At 46.1% G+C, this 25,717-nt stretch overlaps 3 protein-coding genes and 1 long non-coding RNA gene across 7 annotated transcripts in view; 1 reads left to right on the forward strand and 3 right to left on the reverse strand.

Moving 5' to 3' along the window:
- TTC13 (tetratricopeptide repeat domain 13) overlaps nucleotides 1-5,634 on the reverse strand; it is a 70,405-nt gene extending 64,771 nt beyond the window's left edge. For 2 of the 4 annotated variants that reach the window (XM_060125326.1, XM_060125325.1), the window contains exon 1: nucleotides 5,302-5,634. In XM_060125326.1, coding sequence (XP_059981309.1) covers nucleotides 5,302-5,581 — 280 coding nt within the window. In that variant the 5' untranslated portion in view covers nucleotides 5,582-5,634. The remainder of the gene's footprint in view (nucleotides 1-5,301) is intronic. The other 2 variants (XM_060125328.1, XM_060125327.1) reach the window with 1 other exon arrangement.
- FAM89A (family with sequence similarity 89 member A) overlaps nucleotides 1-25,717 on the reverse strand; it is a 58,666-nt gene that overhangs the window by 12,231 nt on the left and 20,718 nt on the right. The gene's annotated exons all lie outside the window — the stretch shown is intronic.
- ARV1 (ARV1 homolog, fatty acid homeostasis modulator) lies at nucleotides 5,803-17,466 on the forward strand. Its single transcript, XM_060126312.1, is given in 6 exon segments — nucleotides 5,803-6,066; nucleotides 10,441-10,560; nucleotides 13,136-13,289; nucleotides 15,931-16,155; nucleotides 17,173-17,284; nucleotides 17,286-17,466. Coding segments are annotated over 6 exon segments (849 nt in total). The 5' UTR covers nucleotides 5,803-5,856; the 3' UTR covers nucleotides 17,314-17,466.
- Nucleotides 21,799-23,783, reverse strand: LOC132507273 (uncharacterized). Its single transcript, XR_009536112.1, has 2 exons — nucleotides 22,411-23,783; nucleotides 21,799-22,322 (listed from the first exon to the last, which is right to left on the reverse strand). It is a non-coding gene; the product is annotated as an uncharacterized LOC132507273 (long non-coding RNA).

Consider the following 25,717-nt stretch of genomic DNA (forward strand, 5'->3'; position numbering starts at 1 on the left):
CCAGCTTCACAGGGCTCTCACGACACAGAGCCACCCCTGAATCAGATGACTTTCTGAAAAATGTTGTTCACCCTCACAGCGATCAGTCGTCTGGGCTGGTTGAGGTAACAATACACGAATCTCTTCATCACTCTGTGCCTCAGTCTCTGTGCTCAAAACAAGCTAGTGCCTTTACACTGTCAAATTTACTGTGTATGTCTTGAAAAGATCAGAAGAGATCTGCCACAAAACTGGGTATGATAACTAACGCAGAAAATCAGGGCCAAGGGGAAAAAGGATCAAGCAAATACACTAACGGTAAGGGTTACCACAGCTGCCGTAACTGAGCGTAAAAAACTTGGCTCTAAACTTCCCCGCAGCCAGAGCAAAAGAGGAAACAGCTCTCATTATAGAAGTTTCCCTCTATTGATTCCTTACCACCTCTAAGACACAGCAGTCATTTAAGGCTGTGAGCATTAAGACCGATTGCATGTATTTAAATAACCAATCCCTCAGTTAAGAGAGAGACCATAAATACTGACAATCTCTTTAAGTCTGACTGACTTTGTCAAAAACACAGAGCTAGGTTCACAGCTACTTCCTTGTTTTTCTGGCAGTTAAAGCTCCCAAATCGGACAGACACTAATGTTCCGTTCTCCACAAAGAACAGTGGGAAAATGAAATAAACTCAAATCTGGGCTTGTTAATTTCAACAAGCTAAAGAAAAGTACTTCAGGTTGCAAATCAATCATTGAACTGGACTGAGGCATTAAGCACGGACAGTGCTAATGTCACCAGTTAGATGAAAACGACCACGAAGACATCAAGTACAAAGCTACCTCACCTAGGAGCAGACAAAAAACTCTCAAGAAGGCAGTTAAAAAAAAAGAAAAGAAAAACACATAAATTCACTGTTCTTATTAATACATTTTCAAATAAGGAAAACAAAAGTAGTTTTGAAACAAGGACTAGAAATGCATATGTTTGAACTAAAATACAGGTGGACCATCTATAAAGAACACATAAAGACATTTAATACAGACGAATGCTGCACTGGAATAAGATGCAGCTTAACTTTGGTAGGAAGAGCAGAGGAGAAAACCTGAATTCTTGAATCAGTGGACAAGTTACAACTTAACTAGACCTTACTTTACCAGATCTGTGACATCAGGGGGTCAAGTTAAGATATGGCTAAGCTCTCTCTCTGAGTCTCACTCCATCCGGGTCTTTGCTCGTGTCACCTTAGCAGAGGCCTTCCCAGGCCACCTCTCAAAGAAGCATCCCCACACCACTCTATTCCTCAAGGCGCTTATCACCAGGCCTATTGCACACTGCTCCTTCCCCCACCAGAACACAGCCTCCACTGAGGAACTCAGCCGACTGTGCTGTAACCCCAGGGTCTACAACACTGAGTAGAATCTAGGAGGCACACAAACAGGTTTCCAGGTAAAAAACAGATCCAGGGACTTCCCTCATGGTCCAGTAGTAAAGAATCTGCCTTGTAATGCAAGGGATGCGGGTTCGATCCCTGATCAGGGAACTAAGATCCCACATGCTGCGGGGTAACTAAGCCCGCGTGCCACAACTACTGAGCCCGCGTGTCGCAAACTACAGAGCCCACGCGCCCTGGAGCCAGCGCGCCACAACTAGAGACGAGAAAACCCACACGCCGCAACTAGAGAGAAGCCCACGCACCAGAATGAAGAGCCCACACACCGCAATGAAAGATCCCGCATGCCTCAACAAAGATCCCACGTGCTGCAACTAAGACCCAACACAGCCGAAGTAAATAAAATTTAAAAATAAATAATAAATAAATCTTTTAAAAAAAGAACAGATCCAGTCCCCTCTACGGTTCAAGTATTAGGCTCAATGGAGCATCCTTGCACATAACGTAAACATAAAATTCTAGGACAATTTACCTAAGACTATAACTTACAACAAACAAAGCTTAAGGGCACAGGACTTCATCGATTATATTAGTATGAAATTACACTAACATGCAAATATTACTGACGGGAAGTTTACAAACGGTCGGGAGGCCAGGTTCAAATCCTGGCTCGACTCTCTGCGTGACCATTCTTAACTTCTCTTTGCCTCAGTTTCCCCTTACATGAAATGGAGACAAAAACAGTACCTACTTCAGTGTCAAGTACTGTGCGAAATAAGGATGCAGTGTTGACAAGGATAAACCCGAGGGAAAGAATTAGGGGAAAACTTCTGTTCCTTATTTCTTCCCACAGTTCCAAACTACAAATAGGGCAAAGGTAACAAGGAAGGGAGGGGACATTTACTTTTATTTGAAAAATATGTACATTACAGTGTTCGTGTTTTTAAAAGAGCAAGGTAATTTTCACCACGGGAAAACAGAATATCCGAAGTCTGTGGTTACACATGCTTTTCAAATAAAAAGCGAAATGTAAAAACGTGCTAGAGGAGAAAGAGCTGAAGGGGGGCTGGGGAACAGGAAAGCCGGGCTGAGGTCCGTGGCACTGAGACCACCCGTGCTTGCCGTCTGGGCAGCTGGGCCCCCTGAGGCTGCTCCCTGGGGCCTGGATTTCGGCCACTGTCATTTTGCTGTCCAGTCAGCTCCCACCAGCCATCCTCTTCGGCCCTACAATCACTGGAGGTTCTGCCTTAAGAGAATACATACGCAGCTCATCTGAAGGTGTGCAGATTCAGACCCCTGCAGGCATCAACTCAGTCATTTATACCCAAAAGCAGGGGGCAGGCTTCTGAAAAGTGGCTGTGCAGCCGTGGCTGCCCTCTGCATAGGGATAGGCTTGGGCTGGATGAGCCAGCCGGGCCAATGACGTGATTAATAAATAGTTGGTGAGGGCAGGGCTTGATTCTGAATAACTGATCAGTTCTGGATCCCAGCACTTGCTTAGACCCTAATGTCGATCATATGGGGGCTCTCGATGCAGAGCATGAACCCCTCAGGCGACAATCTGGCTCGCTGTAAATCCTGAATTGCTGTTCTTCCTGGAACAGAGAGGGACTGGCGCAGGTTTCACTTGCTTCTACCTGGCTGTCTAGGACAAGGAAGGAGAAATGAGAGACAGGTGGGTGAGTTTCTACCACAAAAGAGACAGCTTCTGTCACACACCGCTGCCAGCAAAGCTAAGCGGAACACCTGGAGGCCCAGGTAGCATGAGCAGTTGACCCTGGGGGTCATTTCCTGAGGTGGCCGCGGGAACAGCAAAGCCACTGCAGCACCTGTCGGCAGCCACTGGGACACTCACGTCAGCCCAGGGAAGGCCGTCTGGAAGACGTGTCACCAATTTTCAACAGCACGTTCTTAACTCTAAACTAAGAAAATAAGTACTACACGGAGGGGATAAAGAGAAAATGGAAACATTTAAATAAATTATGCCTAAAGCCTCATAATACAGTGTTTATCCTCTGAAGCAGAGAACATTGGATAATGGTCTCCATATGTGAGGGAACGGAGAATGAACAGGATTCCTCCAAATGCCCTGGTTCTAACAACCTACGTTTATCACGATTTGGGTGAAAAGCATAATACAAGTCAGAGGTGGCTCAAACGAGGACTCTTAACCATTGGCGTAAGCCTGACGTTACAAAGTGAAATGAGCCACCTATAGCAATAGTATCAATTGATTTCATAATTTGTATCTTTCATCGCCTAGAATCTGGGTCTCCCTTAGCCAGTGAGCATCACATGAATACAAGAGGGAAAGGAAAGGAAGATTTACACACTACCTACTGTATGCTTGTAAATATTACAGATGCTTTTTCCCTAACTATAATCATTGAGTGCTTCAGACAAATGCTGTCTGGAGTCTGGCCACCCGGGCTCCTCCCCTTCCAGCTGTGGGCCCTCAGGAAAGTGATGATTTCACTGTGCCCCCGTCTTCTCCTCTGAGAAAAGGAGCTACCACCCAATGATGTAGTTACCAGCGCTCTGACAGGCTGAGGGTACTGCCTAACCAACCTAAGGCTGTCACAACGGCACAGGGCACACAGCGAGCACAGCGTACGTGTACGATCGCGATTTCCCATTTCCCTCATGGCATCCTTGTGAAGAAAATAAAACCCTGTAATTGGGGAACAGTGTCTTCAATTTACAGAGGAGGCAATTTTGCAAAGACAGGCAATCAACCTGCTCGGAGTCACAGAAAGTGACAGAGGGTAAAAGCCATCCTCTTGCCACTGTGCAGAGCTGGCCATGGTGTTCATGCTGTTACCAGCCGCGGCTTACTTCAAAATACAGAAGTCACATAGCCCTCGGTGAGCGAGACGTCCTCAAGGAAGTCAGATTGTGCTGAAAGGAAATCAGACTGACTGTGCTAACCTCGACATTTCATCTCAACCAAAAAATACTTATTGTCTTCCCAGGTACACAGCTAGACTGCTGTCAGGCCATAAAAGCAACCAGCCAGCTCCTAGTGAGTTAGGTAGACCCGGACGTTTCAAAAGCGAGCCTTAGGGGAACTCACGGAGGGCAAGAGGAAAGGGAAAGGACAAGGGAGGGGATTAAAGAGTAAAAAGACTCACTACAGACCTTCAAAACGAAACATGTACATATCTACCTTGCCCCTGAGGAATCTGCCCAGGACCTTAAACTGAGGCCAATAGCGCCCAATCTTAATGAATGAACTGGCCCAGTTCCCACACACACACAGCTCTGACGTACACAGGCCCGCAGGGCTCTTTTGACTCTCTGGGAGACACCTGACAGATCACAGGTCAACCTTAAAACGCCTGGGAGCAAGATGTCAATGAACAGATTCAATGGGGTTACTCTTCTGTTCCCTCCTTTCTTCCCAGGGATCACATTTTTACAGGCTATGTTTGATACAATACGTCAATCGGGAGGTCAGGAAACCTGATTTCCAGGCCTAAGATGGGCCAGACAGCCCCGCTCCGGGCGCGGGTCCGGTCCTCTTTGTCCGTCGGTCCCTCCCTCGCTCCCACAGCACCCGCGGGGGCCAGAGCAGGGACTGGGGCTGCCCCGGACCACCTGCCATCTCCTCCTCCACCCTCTCAAAAGTTGCCAGGGCTGCAGAGAGGCCGCCCTGGCCTCGGGGGCATGCTGTCAGCTCTTTTCACTATCCACCGGCCTCCCCACGGCGGCCTCGGGAGGAGGGCGCGCAGCGGCGTGGGTGTGAGCGGCGGGAAGCAGCCCCGGCGTGACACTGCGCGGAGCCGGCTCCCGCAGGGGCACGCGCCGCGGCCGGTGCCGGCGAGGCCCGGGCGGCCCACACATCGGCCCCGGGGCCCGGAGCCCCCGGACCCACCGCGCCGGCGCTCCGCGGCAACCCGGACGCCCGCCCGCCGCCGCCGCCGCCCACTCACCGCCGCACTCGGCAGAGTACTGGTCCCCCCAGTCTCCGGACTGCGGGCTGCAGCCGCCGCCCGCCGGGGCCTCCTGCTGCTGCCGGTGCTGCAGCTCCTGCTTGAGCAGGGACAGCGGCGAGTAGTGCTCGGTGGCTAGGGCGCCTGGTCGCGGCCCGCTGGACAGAACCCCCAGCAGCAGCAGCAGCAGCAGCAGCAGACCCAAGACTCGCCGGGCGGCGCCCGCGGCGGCCACAGCGCCGCCCCAGCAGCCGCAGCACCAGCAGCCGGCAGGTGCCATCTTCCCTCAGGGCGCATGTGCGGCGGCCCTCGCCGCGCACTGCGGCCTCCCAGCCTGAACCTGCGGCTGGCAGGTGGGCCGTGGCGAGGGGGCGGGAGAAGGGGAGTGGCAACGCCTCCTGGGAGTTGTAGTCCCAGCTCAGCCAGCCTGCGAGCCCCTTTTCAGTGCGGGGACTGCGAGTCCCGGTAAGCACCGCGCCGCGCAAGGCTTCCGGTCTGGAGTCTGACGTCTTCCCCGCCACTGAATCGGAAGTTCTGGCCCGCAGTTGCGTGGAAATGAGCACTGATGGGCGGAGTGGGCTTCGGCCCGGCAAGGGGAACGCCGAGGGGGTGACAGCTGGAAAGGGGAAGACGGATGGGGTGGCAGTGACTCCTACTACTGCTGCTGCCTCGGCCTCCTGCCAGTACAGGTGCATCGAATGCAACCAAGAGGCCAAGGAGTTGTACCGAGACTACAGCCACGGCGTGCTGAAGATAACCATCTGTGTGAGTGTCAGGTGTGGGCTGTCCTTGGGGAAGAAATGGCGCAGCGAGGTTTGGGAACCGCGAGAGCCCATGGTACCTCTACCAGATTTTTAGGGTGATAAAATAAAAACCCAACGAGTTTCAGGGTCCTCTAATACAGACTTCAGTTCGATGCTTGACATTCCCGTTCCTGCTCAGTAGAACCTTTGCATGAATCCCAGTAGTGGTAGAGAAGTCATACCCTACAGCGCTTTTCTCATGCCGGTCACGTTTGCTGCTCCGGGCGAACGAATCCTCGGACGGAGATGGATGCAGGTGTTGTGCGTAGAAATTTAAAGATCGGATTAGGGTGACATTTGGGCTCACGCCAAAGCTATTTCATTCTTATTCTCCCTTTGATAGATGTTACCATCTTTACACTTCATAACCTATAGTAAATTCTCCTAGAATACTTTTTCAAGCTTCATCCGCTGTGGTTTTTGCATGTAGAGTATTATGTGCAAAGTACGATGCTAGACGTTGGTGATATAAAAACCAAAAATGAGGAAGTAAAAATTCTCTGCCTGGAACAGTCTTCTCTCAGGTATCTGTGTGGCTCATTCCCTCACCTCCTTCAAGGACTTTTCTCGAATATCTTATAGAGAGGCCTACTCTGACCACCCTATTAAAAATGATGAGCCCCCCTTCAAGGCTGGTATACCTTATCACCCTTCCCTGCTTATCTTTCTCCATAGTACCTATCATCTTCTAATATTGTATATAATCGACTTTATTATTTATTGCCTGTCTCCTCCCACTGGAATGTAAGCGACACAAGGACAGAGATTGTGTATATTTTATTCATTAATGTAGTTGGACCACCCAGGACAGTGTCTGACACATAGTAGGTATTAAATAAATATTTGTTGAATGAGTGAACCATTTCTAGGTTTTTTAGATGATCATATCCTAGGCCATCCCGGTATGAGAGAACAGTAAGTTATATGTGGTCTAAACTTAATGGCTTTGGACTAGTCCAATTAAATGGCCCGTCTAAAAGACGACAGCCACGTAACTGTGAATATAGTTTGTCCAAAGAAAAGCTAGTAAATGTCTATGCATTTTAGTTAGCAGTGATTTGTAATAATCTGTATTTAAAAAAAATATTGGCATTAAGCTAACAACAACAAAATCCCTGTTCAAATCATCAGACGCTGGCTTCTCTATACCTTTACTTATGTAAAGAGAAAATAATTATTGGATAGCTGTTTAGGTCAACAGCTATACTCTCCCCCACTTGTTTCCCCCAGACATTGCACTTTCTCACCCAGGAGACAGATTTTAGAGTAATATTTGGAATACTGAACGGTGGTACTGTACATTATGGATTATTGTACACAGTCATTCCCTAATGAAACAGAGTAGGTAGTATCCTTGTTTATATCATGCTAATGCTTAATGATATGCATGATTGCATTACTCAGATAAATCATTCATGTGATGCCAGGCTCTGAAAATCAAACCATAAATTAATTAACTTTGTAAAGGCAGCCCAAGTCCTGGGATTAAAAGGAAAAAGTGTTTAGACATCAGGCTCTTTGTTGGGAAAAAATATACAAAGTTTCTAAGTGGTTACAGCCGGTAACTTATAGGTACTTTGATCTCTTCTCTGCTGTATTTGGAGTCAGCAGTATACTCAGCCTGATCTCCTACCAGTATTTTTCATTCTAATCTCCCTTCCCTTTGCTCTTCTTGCTTTTTCTTGCCATTTCTCCCAGCTTGCTTATCTGTGTTTCTCTAACATTCTTCTAATGGAAGCATGTCCCTTGCTTTTAGTCACTCTCTCTGCTTCAGCGCTTCACAATTTATTATAGTTATATTAAAGATATTGTACTTTTAATATCCTGAGGAGCCTGGCCTATTTTAAGTGCTCAGATATTTGCTAAATCCATTATGGTAACAAAACAAGACTCCTTTGAGACTGTCTCAAGTTTTAGTTCTGTTCAGGGCAACAAGATGCAGTTTTCACCCCTGGGTGCTGGGTGCAAAGATGAATAAGACAGCACTGCCCTCACAGGTTCCACTTCTCAGATATGTTTGCTTATTGTGGAGCTAAAATTTGAGAATGAGTGGGGAAGGGGTTAGTCCTGGAGATGATGGGCAGGAAGAAGCAGCAAGAATATTCATGAAAAAAAATGGCCAATTTATATTCTGAAAGAGATGTGATTCATTATAGAATTAGAGAACATAGCAGCAGAAACTAAGCCATATCCATGTCAAAACTGAGCTGGTGGAAGCAGTATTTCAGTTCCCCGGTGTGCACGGTCCCTGTGCTGCAGGGATTTCTTAGAGGACAGCTTTCTCTTTCAGGATACTTGTCTGTTGAGTAATAAATGATACGGAATAGAACCATCTTGCCAGAACAAGAAAACATTTCTACCACATTTAGCCATCTCCCAATCGGATGTTTTAGCACATTTGTTCGTCTTGTGCGTGTGTGTGTGGTTTGACTCATTACGTTCAAGGTGAAGGAAGCACTCAAGGGAAAAGCAAATAACAGAAGCAGAACAAGGAAAAAATGTGGCCTAAACTGATAGGGAGGGAACCAGCAGACTTTAATGAATTGTCAATGTTTCTAAAATACTCAGCATGTTGGGAAAGGGAGATGGGCAGAGCACATAGCATGTCCCATGATACCAGCAGCTGCCTCTTCTGTTGGGGTTCATGTCACCCTGTGCTCATTCCATTGTAGCACTTACAGTAGCATGTGTATTTTGACTTCCCCTTCTAAACTGTAAGGTCCTTGAGGGTAGAGCCTATGTCTCAAGGAAAGTATCTAGCACTGTGGAAGTGCCTGGTCCATAGACATGGCTAAGTAAAGAGAGCTGTTGTGAGTGTAATAGGCACTCCAAACACGTATGTCAGACAAGCGATTGCAAAAGCAGTAACTGCGCTGCTGTGCCCCCTGCTGCTGGTTTCTGCCTACCTCCTTCTAAGGAACGTCCAAATCCCGTCTTAGACTTGTGATGCTGTCAGAAGATGGGTTTTAGGGAACTTTTAAAGGACAAAGAGAGGATCCCTGACCAGTCTGCAGTTTCATTTTAAAGTGAAGTAGCATCTCTGGTCTTCCATTCTCATTTGTATAAAGAGAGGAAGTGTTCTCCACATGAGGAGCACAGGGAGAGGTTCTAGAAAACAGCTCTGTCATGTATATGGAACTTCTGATTCTGTGGCTTCTGTTTAGATACTGGCTTACTCTTTGCTCAGCTAAAAAGCCTAACCTCTTAAACCTCAGATCTATTAGGTGGATTTAAATTTGGAGTAATAGCACATCTCCCTTCATTGGTTCACCTGATGACTAGACAGACACACACACTTCTTGTAACGACATGAGTGAAGTGGAGAAGCTTTGAATTGGAATTGAATCTAACTTGGTGACATTGGGAAGGCAGGGTTCATATTCTTCAACGCACTCCATTCTTCTTCTAGCACTTTGATATAATTAAAAGGCCATCCTGGTATGTTTGCATATCCATCACTTCTTCTATTTCTATTTCATCCCCTCAATGTTTCAAAATGTTTTGTGTTTCAATTGTAGCCATTAGTTTATGCAGTGAATAGGACACTTGATGCAACTTTGTAGCTAATACTCTTTCAAATGTCATTTCTAATGAGCTTGTTCTCCTATACCTGCATTTTATATGTTCTGATGGTACTGGGATTTCATAACATTGTAATCACGTGTCCAAAAAAAAAAAGCCCTTTAATAGGAATGGCTGAAAGCCCAGGGAGCCTTGATTTGGGCAACTCAGAATCAGGCGGCACAACCCCGTTCCTTGCATACAGCCAGCGTTCTCCAGTGTCTACTATGGCAGAGAAGGACCATTTTCTTGCCACGTTCTCCATGGAGAGAAAGACAGGCTTCTCTTGGTATGTGCCACCCGAGGATTCCTACCTGCCTGGAGCTCTCAGAAGCTCTGGGTGCAGGGTTACTTTTCTGAACCCTTTTCTCCAAATCATGTTTCAAGAACCACAAAGTTGGAGCCATCTAGCCAACAGGCAATGAAAGTACATTATAAACTTACTTATTTTATAATAATTCCTACAAATTGAAAGTAGCGTGCTCTGAGATACTTTCCTGCCTAAAATCAGTCTTTAAATCAAATATCTTTTGGGTCTTCTTAAATATGAGATTAAAAGATTAATATTTTTAGCCTAGAAGATTCTATTTAGGCATTTCTGAAACCAGGTCTTATGCAGATGAACATCTTGTATCTGAATGGAAGTTTATTTAAATAAATGCTGATACAACCTTATTGCCATACAAATCCAAAATAGACTCCTCTGTTTTGAAATCCTTTAAGATTTCAGAATGTATGAATATGTTTATTCTAATGTTATCTTGCATTATTTCAGAAATCCTGCCAGAAACCTGTAGACAAATATATCGAGTATGATCCTGTTATCATCTTGATTAATGCTATTTTATGCAGAGCCCAGGCCTACAGGCATATTCTTTTCAATACCAAAATAAATGTAAGTTGTTATAATTTTTTTCTTTTCTAATTTTACTGGATGATTTTGCATTTTTAAATAATAATATCAACAATTTTGAACAGAATTAAAGAATATTATTTAAACAAAGAAATTCTAACAAGAGTGGGTCTTCTATCTCAACAGTGTCTGGAAATTTCTAGAAATAGCAGGCACTGCTTTTTAAAAAAGTGTACAGTGTTTAGTGTATGTTTAAGAATATGGGCACTAGCAGGAAGTTGACAAACCATAATCTGGATTGCCTTTTAGTAGGTTACCTTTTGAAACAGACATCAATAATTTTGAACAGAATAAAATTAAATATAACCTGGTAGGGAGAGAATTATACCTAAAAGAAATAAGCAAACATTGAAAGAAAAAGTTTTAAAAACTTAACTTATTGCATGTTATACTCTGCTGTTCAGGGAACACATGAGGTGAAAAATCAGAAAAGTCCTAATATATGAAGTTGGATTTTTTTTTTGAAATATACATTTAATATACTGACTTGTGAACTCTTTTAATAGTTTGGCTAGGGTTGACAAATAAAATACAGGACACCCAATTAAACTTGGAAGTCAGATAAACAATAAATAATTTTTTAGCATATGTCCTAAGTATTGCATGGAACATACATACACAAAAACAGTATTTGCTGTTTATCTAAAATGCGTATTTAACTGGGTGTCCTGTATTTTTCTTTGCCAAATCTGGCACCCCTAATTTTGGGCTAACGGGGACAGTAACAGTGCAATTTATTTTCCCGGTGCCTCCTCCCCCAAGTTAAACAACCCAGGCAGTGTTTATATTAGTAATATAATTGAGTCTCAAACCTTGCTACACATTAGAACCACCTGGGGGAGACAGAGGGGACAGCAGTTAATTCTTCCACGCGGAGGCCTCACCCAGAACCAGTTATATGCGAATCTTTGGGGATGGGATCCAGGAAAGGGTATTTCTACAACTCCCTGGGCAATTCCAGAGTGCAGCCCGGAGCGCCAGTGCGCCAGCTGGAGGAGCCTGAGCGGCTCACCCCGCGCTCGTCCCCGGACCACATTGAGTTTGCACACACACTTTCTCTTCCCCACTTTATATTGATAAATGTCAACCCATGGGAGAAATATATGGAACAAAGCCACTTCTTGTTGCCTAGCATTTTCTGTTTTTACCAAAATTTCAGCCTCTTAAAAACTTCCAGCTTTTAATTGCTTTCACTATTTTCATTTATACTCATCCAACCTAGGGGCACTTTTTAAGAAATTCATGTTCAGACTAATCGTTTCTTCGGAGGAATCATGAAATCTTCAGGTTGAATCTATTCTCTTATTGCTGCTTCCATCTCTCCTGAGTCACACAAATTCTTGCTGGATTCCGTGTATCAGACGAATGTTGAAAATATAATGGAGGGTGAACTCCTATTTAAAGCAGTGATTCTTAACCAGGGGTGTACATTAGAATTCACCCTCTGGGTGTGGAGAAAAGGGAACCCTCTTGCACTGTTGGTGGGAATGTAAATTGATACAGCCACTATGGAGAACAGTATGGAGGTTCCTTAAAAAACTAAAAATAGAGTTACCATATGACCCAGCAATCCCACTACTGGGCATATACCCAGAGAAAACCATAATTCAAAAGACACAGGCACCCCAATGTTCATTGCAGCACTATTTACAATAGCCAGGTCATGGAAGCAACCTAAATGCCCATCAACAGATGAATGGATAAAGAAGATGTGGCACATATATACAATGGAATATTACTCAGCCATAAAAATAAATGAAATTGAGTTATTTGTAGTGATGTGGATGGACCTAGAGTCTGTCATACAGAGTGAAGTAAGTCAGAAAGAGAAAAACAAATACCGTATGCCAACACATATATGGAATCTAAAAAAAAAAAAAAAAGGTTATGAAGAACCTCGGGGCAGGACAGGAATAAAGATGCAGATGTAGAGAATGGACTTGAGGACACGGGGAGGGGGAAGGGTAAGCTGGGACAAAGTGAGAGAGTGGCATGGACTTATATATACACTACCAAATATAAAATAGATAGCTAGTGGGAAGCAGCTGCATAGCACAGGGAGATCAGCTCCGTGCTTTGTGCCCACCTAGAGGGATGGGATAGGGAGGGTGGGAGGGAGACGCAAGAGGGAGGGGATATGGGGACATATGTATATGTATAGCTGATTCACTTTGTTATAAAGCAGAAACTAACACACCATTGTAAAGCAATTATACTCCAATAAAGATGTTAAGAAAAAAATTCACCCTCTGCCTGGAACTGTTTCAAAATATGCGTGCCTAGGATTTACTTCCACAGATTCTGAATCAGGACTGGGGCGTAGACATTTGTGTTTCGAAAACTCTCCCCATGTGATGCTTCTGCTGAACATTGCTGATTAAGAACTACTGGTTACAGACTGAATACAGTTGGCATTTAATTGGGCAGTTCAGAGTTTGACAAGCTACTGGTGGGACATCCTTCAAAAACCACAGAAGTTAGCTCTGTCTGTGCCTATTGGTGTTAAGTACAGTTGTTTCTTTACCTGATTGCATGGCAATGTCTTTTTGCCTACCAGATGCACGGAAAGCTCTGCGTGTTTTGTTTGCTTTGTGAAGCGTACCTGAGATGGTGGCAGCTTCAAGATTCGAGCCGGAGCATTGATCCTGACGACTTTATCAGATATGCTAAAGAGTGGGATTTCTATAGAATGTTTGCAATTGCTTCTCTAGGTAGGAAGAAGCCATGCTTTCTATTCTTAGTTGACCTAACGTTTTGATTTTAAAATTAAGGTGTGTGGTCTTAATCACTGGTAAAGAGGAGCTAGTCAGAAGACTTGAGACTAAATTTTCAGCTGTACCACTAATCTGCTAGGTGAGTGTGTATAAATCACCTGCTTTCTTTTTGTTACCACACATATGGCATGGAAATAATGCTTATCAGATCAGAGTGTTTCATAAAGTATTTTGAGACACAGTATTTTTAGTAAAATTCTTCAATTTAAGTTCTGATTATCCAATCTGAAGATTGCCTAAATCTCATCTTTATTAAAACAGATTGATAATTGCCAGGCATTATTCAATGTATTATACTGACTGCGTTGTACTAATGCAATGTATTTAATAGGGGAAACTTGTTATATATCTGGCTGCATGCAGGGAAGGGGCTACTCCCCCAAATTCTTTAAGTTCTGAAATGGCTTTTCTTCAGAATTTGCATTTGTGACTTAGGTCAGAATTGAGGTGAATTAATTTCTGTGACTATTTTATTACTCACTGGTTTCCATGCTTTTCTGCTTCTACAATCTTCTCATTATACTGAAACATTATTTTAGTAATATTGTCTCCAGTCCACTCCAATGTCACATTTCTGGACTGTGTGTCCTTTTTTGTCCCTTTTTCTTCTCAGTCTGCCCTTATTCCCTCGGCCCAGTGGTTTTAAAATTCATCCAGTCCCAGAGGTTTTAAAATTCATCTATATGCCGAGAATTCCCAAATGTACGTAATAATATTAAAAACATCCTTGAACACATCACCTAAACCAAGGACCAGAACCTAATATAATTTTAAGCTTTAAAGCAAAGCCTCTTAGAATTGCTCTAGATAAACTGCTTTATGTCCATAATTTATAAAAAACAAACCAGGCTTGTTTTCAAATAGTTTGGAATTTCTGTGGCACCGACTCTACAGTGGCTATTTTGACACTTGATCAGAAATTTTTTTCTACTGTTACTTTTTTATGTGTCTCAATCTAATCCCTAGTTAGGTTTCAAATCCCTAAAACAACTCATAAAGAATATTTTACACAAATACAGTATTTTACAACCTAAACACGGTTTTTACGGTATTATCAACTCAGTTTTCACAACCATCCTCTTCGGTGGGTAGATGGGGGCTCCTTCCCTATCCGCAGCTGTGGAAGCACAGGAACAGGAAGGGCAAATGGTTTACCCTAAGTGCCCCCGCAGGTTACCGTCAGCGCAGAACCAGGGGAAGGTCTCCTGGCACCCTGTCTCCCGTTTCCTCCACCGCCGCTCCTACTGAAGCCACCTGATCACGAACGCCTTAAGTACTAGGGGCTCTCCAACATCTGCCTTGTGAAGGAGTGTGCAGAGCCCAAGGGCAGCTGCAGTTCCCTGAGTCTCCCAAGTTCTAAGCTAGAAAGCTATGGAGCGTGACCTAGGTCAGCCCTCCTGTCCAGTGCAAGAAACCCTTCTCTCTAGATTCCTGCAAGAGGGTTTGAGTATCCCCAGTGACAGGAGACAACCCACCATCGTTAGATGGTTCTTCTTGTTGTTAGGGAGTTCTTTATTATTATTATTATTATTGGTCCAAAACCCAGGCTGTATGATCTGCCTGTTTGCACAGATCCTTGCCGTTGACAAGCCCTTCAGTCCTTCTGAGGTAGTGTGTCTCTCCTGAAGAATATATCAAATTTCATGTGGGCTAACCATCCTAAATTATGTTGATCGATCCTAATCACCTATATTTGGAACCTCCTTATTTTGGCTAGATTCAGTTATAAAACAGAAAGAATACAGTTGTTTCTCCTGTAATATGATACGGGTGTTCCAGAAAAACCTGATCCTGCAGAAACCTTAAGGCAGAATTAGGGACAGACCATTCAGAATGTATGCAGCCGGGAAGTCAGCACTAACCATCTTCATAAAAAGAAGAGTGCAGTTAAAAGCAACGTTAAATTCCTAGTTGATGGGGACAGAACAGATGGTGCCCTATTCTGACTGTGGGACACCAGGGGAACTATTGCTTCTTCTAGTCTGGACTCTCTCTGAATGCTTTCTGGAAGGATATGGAATTACTCTCAAAAAGTTTGTTAAAATGAATAAGGGAAGTTTTAAATTTAGCTGACAGAGTATTCAGAATCTTATGGCTAATAGGCACTCAATAAAGAGTAGAAGAATGAACCACGAAAAACATCTTCATAGGTACTTCCTAGGCTGGGTCCCACCTTTCAGATTTAAAAGCGTCCGTTCTCCTGTCTGTTCTTTCTGTGGAGATCGCTAGGACTAAAGCTGTTTACACAGAACCTTACTTCCTAAAAGGAACTTTAGAATGTTGATGATTACAGTTCTTATGGAGTTACTTTTTCTCCAGAGGGTGATGAAGTATTTCATGAAAGAATTATTGAAATACGTTTCTGAAATCATACAGGATTTGACACAAGAGACAGGGGTTTATTTAAAAAAAAAGAAGAAGAAGGAGAAAAGGGGACAAAAAGGAAACTTTGACCTTGGTGAAGCATTTCTTTCGTGGTCAGCTGATGGGCTGCACTTTGGAATTGTGGGTTGTTTGCTTCTAGGGGGCTCTGCTTTGGATTGGACGTTCATATCTTTATTTTTCATTTCCTCCTTAGAACAAACTGCCTACTTTACTGGCATCTTTACTTTCCTGTGGGTAGAACGACCCCTAACAGCGAAAAAAACCCCCAACTTCGCTTTGCTGCTGAAAGCATTGTTATTATCCAGCTACGGAAAACTCCTGCTCATCCCAGCTGTCATCTGGGAGCATGACTACACACCCCTGTGCCTCAGACTCATTAAAGTATTTGTCCTTACGTCAAATTTTCAGGCAGTTAGAGGTATGTTTGTGTCTTATTGTTTTCTCAGCTTTCAACCCATCTGAAAGCTTGAAGTCTTGTTTCTATAGAGTAGTTTTGGGGTTTTTTTGTGTTTTTTTTTGTGGTACGCGGGCCTCTCACTGCTGTGGCCTCTCCCGTTGCGGAGCACAGGCTCCGGACGCGCAGGCCCAGTGGCCACGGCCCACGGGCCCAGCCGCTCCGTGGCCTGTGGGATCTTCCCGGACCGGGGCACGAACCCGTGTCCCCTGCATCGGCAGGCGGACTCTCAACCACTGCGCCACCAGGGAAGCCCTATAGAGTAGTTTTTATATAACCTGTTAAACGCTGGAATTCTTCGTAGAATAATCACGATGCCTAACATCTCTATAGTGCCTTACATATAGCGCACATTCGGTATTCAGTTTAACCACATGGTACTCTTTAGTTTTCAAAATGCCTTCTTTATGCATTATATCTATCCCCTGGGGTCTGTAGGGCAGCCATTATTATCTCCACCTTATGACTCATGGGGACTTGACCAAGGTTACACGGCTGGCAGTTATCAGGCCAGGGTAGGGTGCCAGCCTGCCTCCCAGCTCAGGACAGTTCAAGGAAGGGGTAAGCAGCCCTGTGTGTCTTCCTTTTTCCCACATATTGTGAGAAGTGCTATTTTAAATGGACCTATTATCTGATACTTTGTAAAATGTTTATCATCTTGTAAACTATAAAACCAAGAGTAGCAAATTTTTTCTGTTACTCTCTTTATAACCTTAGAATCTTTCATTTTCCTGTGTAATATTCATGGGAATCCGTGTCTTGATGCAAGCAGGAGAGGCTCAGTGTTTTTGTTATAAGCAGATGCTTTGGTTCTCTCAGAAGGCTTGCAGATGGGAAAGTAACAGCATAGATTAATAAGAACAAACAGATTTTCTAAAAACAGCTTTACAAAACAACTCCATTCACACTACCACATAATTTACATGCCAGTATCATTTAATTAAACTCTTAAGAACTTATCAGTTGCCTTCTCTTTTTCAGTGACCCTAAACGTCAACCGCAAGCTCTCCTTTCTGGCCATCTTGAGTGGCTTACTGGTGGAGAGCGCCATGGTCTACTTCTTCCAGAGGATGGCATGGGCTGTTGGAAGTGACTGCCATCCATAAATCTCAAGACTTTTGAAGAGGTACAGAGAGCATCTCTCCGTGTTCATGCACGCAGACACGTGTCCTCCTCAGATTAGACAGATGTCGTCGCAGAATACATCACCCACCCCCCGGCACCCGGGTGCCTCGAGGTCACCTGCATCTCCCTCGGGGTCTTTTGTCATCCACAGTGACATCAATAGCTATGTTTTTGTTGCTTCTGGGACCCTGTTCTCACAGTTCTGTAACACCTTCCCTCCAACGCACTCCTCCTAAGACCTCGGACTCTGAACGACAGCCGTCTCCCGCCCTTTCCAACCATTCCACTCCCTCCCTCCCATGAACCCTGCCTTTGCTGCCTTTTGTACCTCTCTTCCCTAAACCTCTCACTTTCCTCTACTTCTCACCTCCCTTGCCTCTCTCTTGACTGTGCCTGGAACCTAGAGGCAGCTGTTGCCTTATCCTGTTAGTCCCTGGAAACGAGCCAGCTTCCTACCCTTCTGTCAGCGCCCCCGTTAGAGCTCTTGGGGTGAGTCCACCAGCCGTTTCCTCTGTGAAGCCTGGCAGGCGGTCCCTGTGTCTGCACAGAGCACGGCCGGGTGACTGCTCCTGTCTCGAGGGCACCTCTAGGGACCCAACACACACACACACACACACACAGACACACACAGACACACACACACACACACACACACACACACACACACACACACACACACACACACACACACACACAGCGGCCTTAGAGCAGTTGTTCTGAAGTCTTCCCGCGCTCCTTCCTTCCGCGTCTGCTGTCACTTTGCTGAGAATTGAGACTTACCAACTCCTTGGGTGTCCCCCCTCCGTTCCGGAACTTGTTTGGCGTCTGCCTTCTTTCCTCCTCCCTCCATCCCGCCTCGGAGCCCTGCTCAGCGTTCCACGCCCCGCACCCCGGGCGGATTCCACCCTGCAGCTGTCCTCCCGCCTCTGGTCACCCTCAGGGGTCTGGACCACAGCTGCAGTCCGCCTTGAGGCAGGACGGGCGACTTGAAGGCGGGGCAGCTGGTGAGGGAAGCGTGGGGCAGGAGCGAGCAGCTGCGGGCCGGCGCGTCCTCCGCGTCCCGCAGACCACCTCCGCCTCTCCCGGTACCTCGGCCTCCCCCCCCCGCCCCCCGCCCTGCTCAGCTCAGCCTCGTCCTCTGCGCCCCCCAGGCATCGCTCCCTCCATCCTCCCTCGTCTGTGCCGGCTCCTCCCCTCTGCCAGCAGACACGTGCAGCTCTCGACTTGCGAGCAGCTGCCCTGAGCCTCTTTCTCCACTGCCTTCCCTCTTGGTGACACGTCCTTCCTCCCTAGTCTCCCGAGCCGCTGCTCCTGCGATCAAAGGCAGCCGCCGACGACTGTCAGGCTCCTCCCTGTCGCCGCCCTGCGCTGGAAGCAGCTGGCTTCTGAAACAGGCCGCCCGGGCCCCTTCTGTCACCGACTTCCCAGTCTGTGCCCGGCTTCCGTCCTCGGCCCTCCGCTTCTCCCTCCTGCCGTGCAGACGCCCGGCTTCCACACGCCTTGGCCCATCTCTCAGTGCAGGTTGCTTCCAGATCTTTCCAGATCTGACACCTCTAGCCCTCCGCCTCTGCCAGGTCACTCATGCCCTTCCACTGCCTCCGAGGTACTGCCAAGACGGTGTGGCCATTACCTCTCAAATCGAACTCAGTACCCCGCCCGCCCGTCCCCACGGAAACAGAACCTTCCTGATGGCTTCTCATCTTGTCACTCCGACCCCAGCCCAAGCCTCCTGGTCTCCTGCTTCACAGTTTACAACAGCCTCACCCACCTTCAGCCTCTCTTCACTGAGCACCGCTCCTGGTGTCTCTCTGAATTTCTCATCCTTTCCTACTGTGGACAGGAGCTTCCTCTTCCTGAGGAACACCTTTTAGTGTTCTCTGAGCTCTAGTGCTAACTTCTCCTCTGCAGACATGCTCCTGCCCACGTTCTCTACTGCACTCTCCCCCTCCCCAGAGATGTCACACCCTCTCCAGGACCTGGAGGGGCCTCTTCTCCGCCTAACCAGGTCCAGTCACCTCTGCTTCTCCGTGGAACGAAGCCCTTCCCCACACTCCAGTCTGCCGTGCTCACTCCGTCCGTAGACCTCCCGGTGCCCAGCTCAGCACAGTCACACTGCCGGCGCTCCTGAGACCCTTCCGGCGCTGAACGCCTGTCCCCTCCTTCTGTTAGCGCTTCACTTGTCAGGCTACCCATGACAGCTTCTGGTTAGGAGAAGGTCACCTGTCTTTAACGTCCCTTACGTTGTTTCATCTTTTATGCTCGTCTCCCCCAGTCTGGTTGGGTGCGGGAGAGGCCATGCCTGCGTTAACTGTCTCTCCCATAGTACAGGGCCTGCCCTAGTATCTACTGATTTGATCTTCAGCAGAATGTGCCGCTCTGAATACTTCATTCATCAGCCACAGTGTCCTTTTTTTTTACTCTCTGGGGCATGACCAGCTGCATCCGTAAAATAGAAGGCGTAAAATACAAACCAAGCTTCTCGTTATTGTTGTGTAAAATGAAGCAAAGATTTGGATACACTTCCTGAAAAAGAAAGCAACGGTTATGGCGCTGGGGACTCCTAACCCTACCACCCCACCCCTACATGTAGGAAACAACTAAACCACACAGGGACACACACAGAGACACTCACACAAACACAAGGAACCATCTGCATTATAGATGGTTCAGGTAAGCATCTGAATTGAAGGAACGTGAATTCATGCGTCACACAGAAGAAAAGATCTTTGTTCGTTCCTTTGACATTTAAATGTTAATGGTTAAAATAATATTTTGTGTTCTTAAACAAGAGAAACGCTTTTCTCTCAATGCAGTCACAATAAACTGAGCTTTTGTGAATATTTAATTCAGTATCTTCCCCTGTAACTAAGTTCCTCTTTAAAATCAGCTGATCCAAAAATAACTAAAAACAACTGAATTTGTCCACTTAACAGGAGTGAATTATATCTCAACAGAGCTGTTATTAAATAAATATCACCTCTCTCCTTTCCTCTCTCCCTGCTTCATTCATTTGTTCTTTCATTCATTATTTACTTATTCATTCACCAGATGTTTACTGAGCACCTACTCTGTTTGGGTCAGACACTACGGATACAGTGGGAAAAAAGACACGACCCTCTCGACATTTACCGAGTAGTGATGGATTTAGAAACAGGAGTAGGTAATTGCAATACAGTGTCATAAGTGTTATAAAGGGGTGAGTATAGGGTACTCAGGAAAGGCAGAGTGGGAACACCTGTTCCAGTCTCAGAAGTCGAGAAGGTCTTCCAAGGGGAAGGGGAAAGGACACGAACTTTCCATTACCCCTGGTAGAGAGGATACCAGTGCACGTACATTCCTAGAGAGCAGAGTGCTAATGTGCACAGGCAGGGGCTGAAAGCGAATAGTCCAACTGGGTGGAATGTGGGCAGTGGGAGTTTTACAAAGGACACTAGGAAGACACGTAAAGGTCGGATTATGAAGGGCCTCGTGAGTTGTAATTTATCCCAAGGATGATGAAACCAACACAGATAGTTAAAAAGAAGACTCCAAAGTAAAAAAGAAACAGGACAAAACCAACTGGGATAACATCACAGAATAGCCGTAGCCGTAATGTCTCCACCCTATGGCTGGAGAGGACCGTTGGCCACCAGATGGAGCCTGTAAATGTTAAGGAGGGGGTAGAAAACATGGTTCAAAGGCATACAACCAAAAGAAAAAAGCAATTCGAAAACAAATAATAGGGGGAAAAAATGACCAAAAAAAACCCTACACTGATCATATCTTTTCAAATCTTTGACTCAGATAAAGAGACACACATCACCCATTTATAAATTCGTACTCAATACATTTCCAGGCTGTCTTGATCACCATAAAGGTACTTGTTAATCTTTCAAAATGAAGGAAGTGTTAGAAATCCCTTTCCAGGGTGTCGGTGAGGTATCCGTGAGCGATAGGTAGCTAAGCGCTGCAGAATGTGTGGTAAGGACGGCAAGGGAAACCCATCTGATCAGCTCTGACCTTGGACTCCACTCAGCCTATTTATCACATCACTCACTGGAGTGAGAAAAGAAAGGGCAAGACTCCAGGAACAAGGGAGACAGACTGCCTTCCAGGTCACTGCGAGGTGGCCAGTTCTCCCGCCGCCCAGGCCGTGCCCCAGTGCCTGGCACAGGAGTTCATCTTATCTCTGTGCTGTCAGTGGCCCTACTTTTTCAACATGCTTTATGAAAAGTTTCAAAGATACAAAAACGTTGAAAGAATTGTACAGTGAAAACACACCTATCCGCCACCTAGGTTTCACAGTTGTTACATTTTGCCCCGCGATTCCTGAGACGGCAGAATTTTCAACTGTGCCGGGAAGATGAGGCAGTGGTGGTGCTTGGGCCTTAGAATGATGTTTATGTTTTCCAAGCCATCCCTCTCTCTCCCCCAGTCACTGAAACATGGTCTGACAACAACAAAGAAGGCATTTATATGGAAATGCTCTTGAAGGTATAAAAATTACTTTTATCCACACTTTTTTTGAAAAAGCATATGCACCCAAGCCATCCTAGAAAAGCTACCTTAAGATCACGGGTCAGTTACCGTCACAGTGGCTACACAGACAGCCCACTGCTGACTCTCGAGTTTTCAACACAGCCAAGAACCAGGAGAAAAAATACTCAATTTATGAGAGCACAATATAGATGAATAAGGCACAGAGAAAACGGACAAGTGGTCTTCTGTTGGAAGATTTTCCATCACAGTGTTTGAAGCCTTTGAACTAAATCGGGAAGAAAACGTCACGGTGTACATGAGAGCCAAAGAAAGCATATTTTTAGGTATTTACAACAAAACAAGGCAAACATCAGTCAGAAAAGCTGAAGATATTTTTAAAATCAGTCTTATATGAAGAAACTGAAGCTCAGAATGGTTCAGGGATACGCTCATGGTCACAGAAGCATATAGTGATAGAACTGGGACTAAAACCTGGTCTCCACTCCCAGTCTAACAGGGGATCCCTGGGTCTATATTAGTCTCCACACCTAGTCTAATGGTAGATCCCTGGGTCTATCTTGGTCTCCACTACCTAGTCGAATGGTGGGTCCCCGGGTCTGTCTTGGTCTCCACTACCTAGTCGAATGGTGGGTCCCTGGGTCTATCTTGGTCACTACTACCTAGCCTAAGGGTGGATCCCTGGATCTATATTAGTCTCCACCCCTAGTCTAATGGGGGGTACTGCAGTCATTCTTACCTTGTTAAGAAAAAGGACAATGGTCTTCAAATACAGTTAGGAATAGAGAACAACAGAGTTTTAAATCAATAGGGAACTCAAATGACTAGAACCAGATTAAATATTAGTCCTCTGCCTCCAAGGAAGAAGCTGCAGAAGAAAATGAGCGTTGTATTGTATTCTTTCCTCAGAATTGCTGCGATCCTTAAGAGATGTGTTGTACCTTTCCGATATAACCTTATTTCCAAAGCTGGCGACTCATTCTGCAGGGAGAGTTAGTAACCCAAGACTAAATTATAGCGTTCTCTGGCTAAGCCAGTAGAGGAAATACGCTGCAAAAGCAAGAACCTCAGTACCCAAACAGGATTACAGTTATTCATTCCTACTTAAGAAGAGTTTATATATACCATTGACTTTGCGCCAGGCACTGTTTTAGGGGCTTTATAATCGTTAACTCACTTCGCCCTCACGATAACCCTAAGAGCCCACTGGGAAATGCATCCTGGGTATTCTGAAAGGGGGGGGCACAGTGTATTTGGCTGGCAGATTAAATGATGCCGTCCTGTCGCAACAGAGATAAGCAGCTAAGCAGGAGGAACGCAAGGGTGCCCAGAAATCTGTACCAGTTTCCTCTGGCTGCTGTGCCCATTACCACAGCTTGCGGCTTAAGACAACAAACGCATTCTCTCGCAATTCTGGAGGAAGGAAGTCCGGAGTCAGTTTCACTGGGCCAAAGCCGAGGTATGGCCGGGACTACCCTCCGCAGAGGCTCTAAGGGAGAATCCATTCCTTCCCTCTTGCGGGTTTTGGTGGCTGCTGCCAGTTCCTGGCTCCTGGGCACGTCAATCTCCCCTCCATCTTCATATCACCTCCTCTTCCGTGAGTCAAACCTCCCTCTGCCTCCCTCTTACAAGGACATTTGTGATAGCATTTAGGACCCACCCGGGTAATTCAGGATGATCTGGTCATCTCAAGGTCCTGAACTACATCCACAAAGGCATTTTTCTCCAAATAAGGTAACATTTACAAGTTCCAGAGACTGTATCTTTGGCCCAGATATCTCTGGGGGGCCATTTTTCAGCCTATCACAAAATCATCTGGTGAACAGCAGCTCCACACCCAGCAAACACACACACAACCTCCCAAATTTGAGCGGGACTCGCCCGTGAAACTTAACCTTCTATCTGTGGCTTCATCAGAGTCCCAGGGACACAGATTTCAGCGCACTGCGAGGGGCTCCCCGCACTGGCCGGGAGTGGACTCCGTGCAGCTATGACGACTCCCTCACGACACGGAAAGAATGCCATTCTAGCTCCTTCCCGTATTTCCCAGAAATCACCTTGCTTGGACTCATTTGGCAGGGAAACACCCAGGCGAACACCTGCTCTAGAGCTGAGCCTTCTCCATCCATCTATGGCCTTCATTTCAATTCAAGGTCAGAAACTCCCTCATTTATGTTCTGCAGGCAAATAGAACCACTTGTCTTTCTCACAGCACGTGCTTCCTGTGCTGACTTTACACCTGGCTGCATCTTACCTTTCCTGCCTTCGTATTCCCTTTGCTGATTTTTAAACCCACTTTTTTAAAAAAACTGCATTTTATTGTGTTGTGTGAATTTTTATAAAGCAGCCTTAAACCGTTTTTTTAAACACAGGTGGTATATAAATCATACCAGTCCATTTAAAATACATAGATGTGTGACCAGGCATATGTCTGTACAAGAGTGTGTCTTCTGCCCTAGGGGGCGTGTTTCTACTCTTCCTTCCACAGCTGGGGGACAGAAGTTCAACCTCCGCGTCTTATACTGGGCTCCTTCCAATTCGAGGTCCGAGCCCACTGGAAGTGCTTCGGGCAGCGTGCTTGAGCTGGTGTAAATTACTGATCAATGGTCATTTAGGGTGTGTCTTGATAGCTTGTTGAGAAAAGTCACATAGTGTATGACCCCAGGGGAAATGAGTTGAATTTATCGTCCCTAGTATTTCTGCCAGGAAGGCAGATGGGCATCGGCCAGAGAGGACCAGCGCCCAGTGGGGAGTACTCCTGGCGATGGCCTGGCCGGGGACACACAGCAACTGCAGGTGGAGTCTGGTTAGCAAGCACCCTCCTCGTTCTCCAAACTCACCTCCATCTAGATTCCTGAGGCGTCCATGCACAGGGACACACCAGATGAATAGGCGCTATTACCAGCCTGCCCTTCAACCTCAAGTCCCCATGGCTTCCCTATCATTGTGCTGGACTTAGGAATTTCAGAGCTCTCTTGCCTCTAACACAAATGATGTCCTAGCGGTCATCTTAAGTGGTTTCCTCTCTCGCCCTTTCTCCCTGAGCCCACCCTGACATCTCATCACCCTGAGGGCAGCAGAGAGAGAATGAAAGGTAAGCTGCTCTCTTCCCTAAGTCCCAGAACAAAGTCCTAACTTCTCTTCTCTGATACCCCGTGCCCTTGTGAGAGACTTGGGAAATGCTCCCAGGTCGTATGGTAACTGTGGCTTTAACCACGTCTATTTCTAATGCAAGTACTCCTCCCACCAAAATCGGCCTTCCCAGTAACAATGGTTTCTGCGTTCCTGGGGCCCCACTGGTCATTGACTTTCATTAGTGCTTCTGTCTTGGAGATGGGACGGAGAGCAGAGAGAGGGGGTCTTTGAGCTTCTGCCTGAGGTTGACAGTGCGCAATTCTCTCATCCTCTTGTCCTCCCCTCTCACAGGGACCTGCCTCTCTGGGGCTATAACTCTTCCTAAACTACTAATCACTTCATGCTTTTATTCTGCTAATCTTGCTTTGTTCGTGTATTTAACAAGGGTTGTGCTCAACATTCTGTAGATGCTAAGCTTCCTTGTGAGAGTTCTTCAGAAAGTCAGGAGAACCAGGTTGAAAGCTGGGTCTCTAGGGACCTGTCCTCAGTTAACTGGTGGCCAGAGGAGTGAGGTGGAAAATCACGCATCCTTATCACAGCTGATTAGAACAAAGGCATCAGGCAGGCTGTTGACACCCTCTCCAAAGCCCACACTAGGTGGTCTGGAGGCCCACGCGCTCCCATCGCCTTTTCACCCATGACACTGACCCAGCAGGTGTCAGCCGTTCTTCAGGTGTAACCTCCAGATGTCACCTTCCAACCGAAGTTCTACCAGCTCCGTACAGAATGGGCTCAGATACATCTCTCTGAACTGCAAGTACAATCCACGAAGACAAGAGGACTGGACGTG

This window comes from Lagenorhynchus albirostris, chromosome 16 (genome assembly GCF_949774975.1).
Source record: "Lagenorhynchus albirostris chromosome 16, mLagAlb1.1, whole genome shotgun sequence".
Classification (NCBI taxonomy): Eukaryota; Metazoa; Chordata; class Mammalia; order Artiodactyla; family Delphinidae; genus Lagenorhynchus; species Lagenorhynchus albirostris.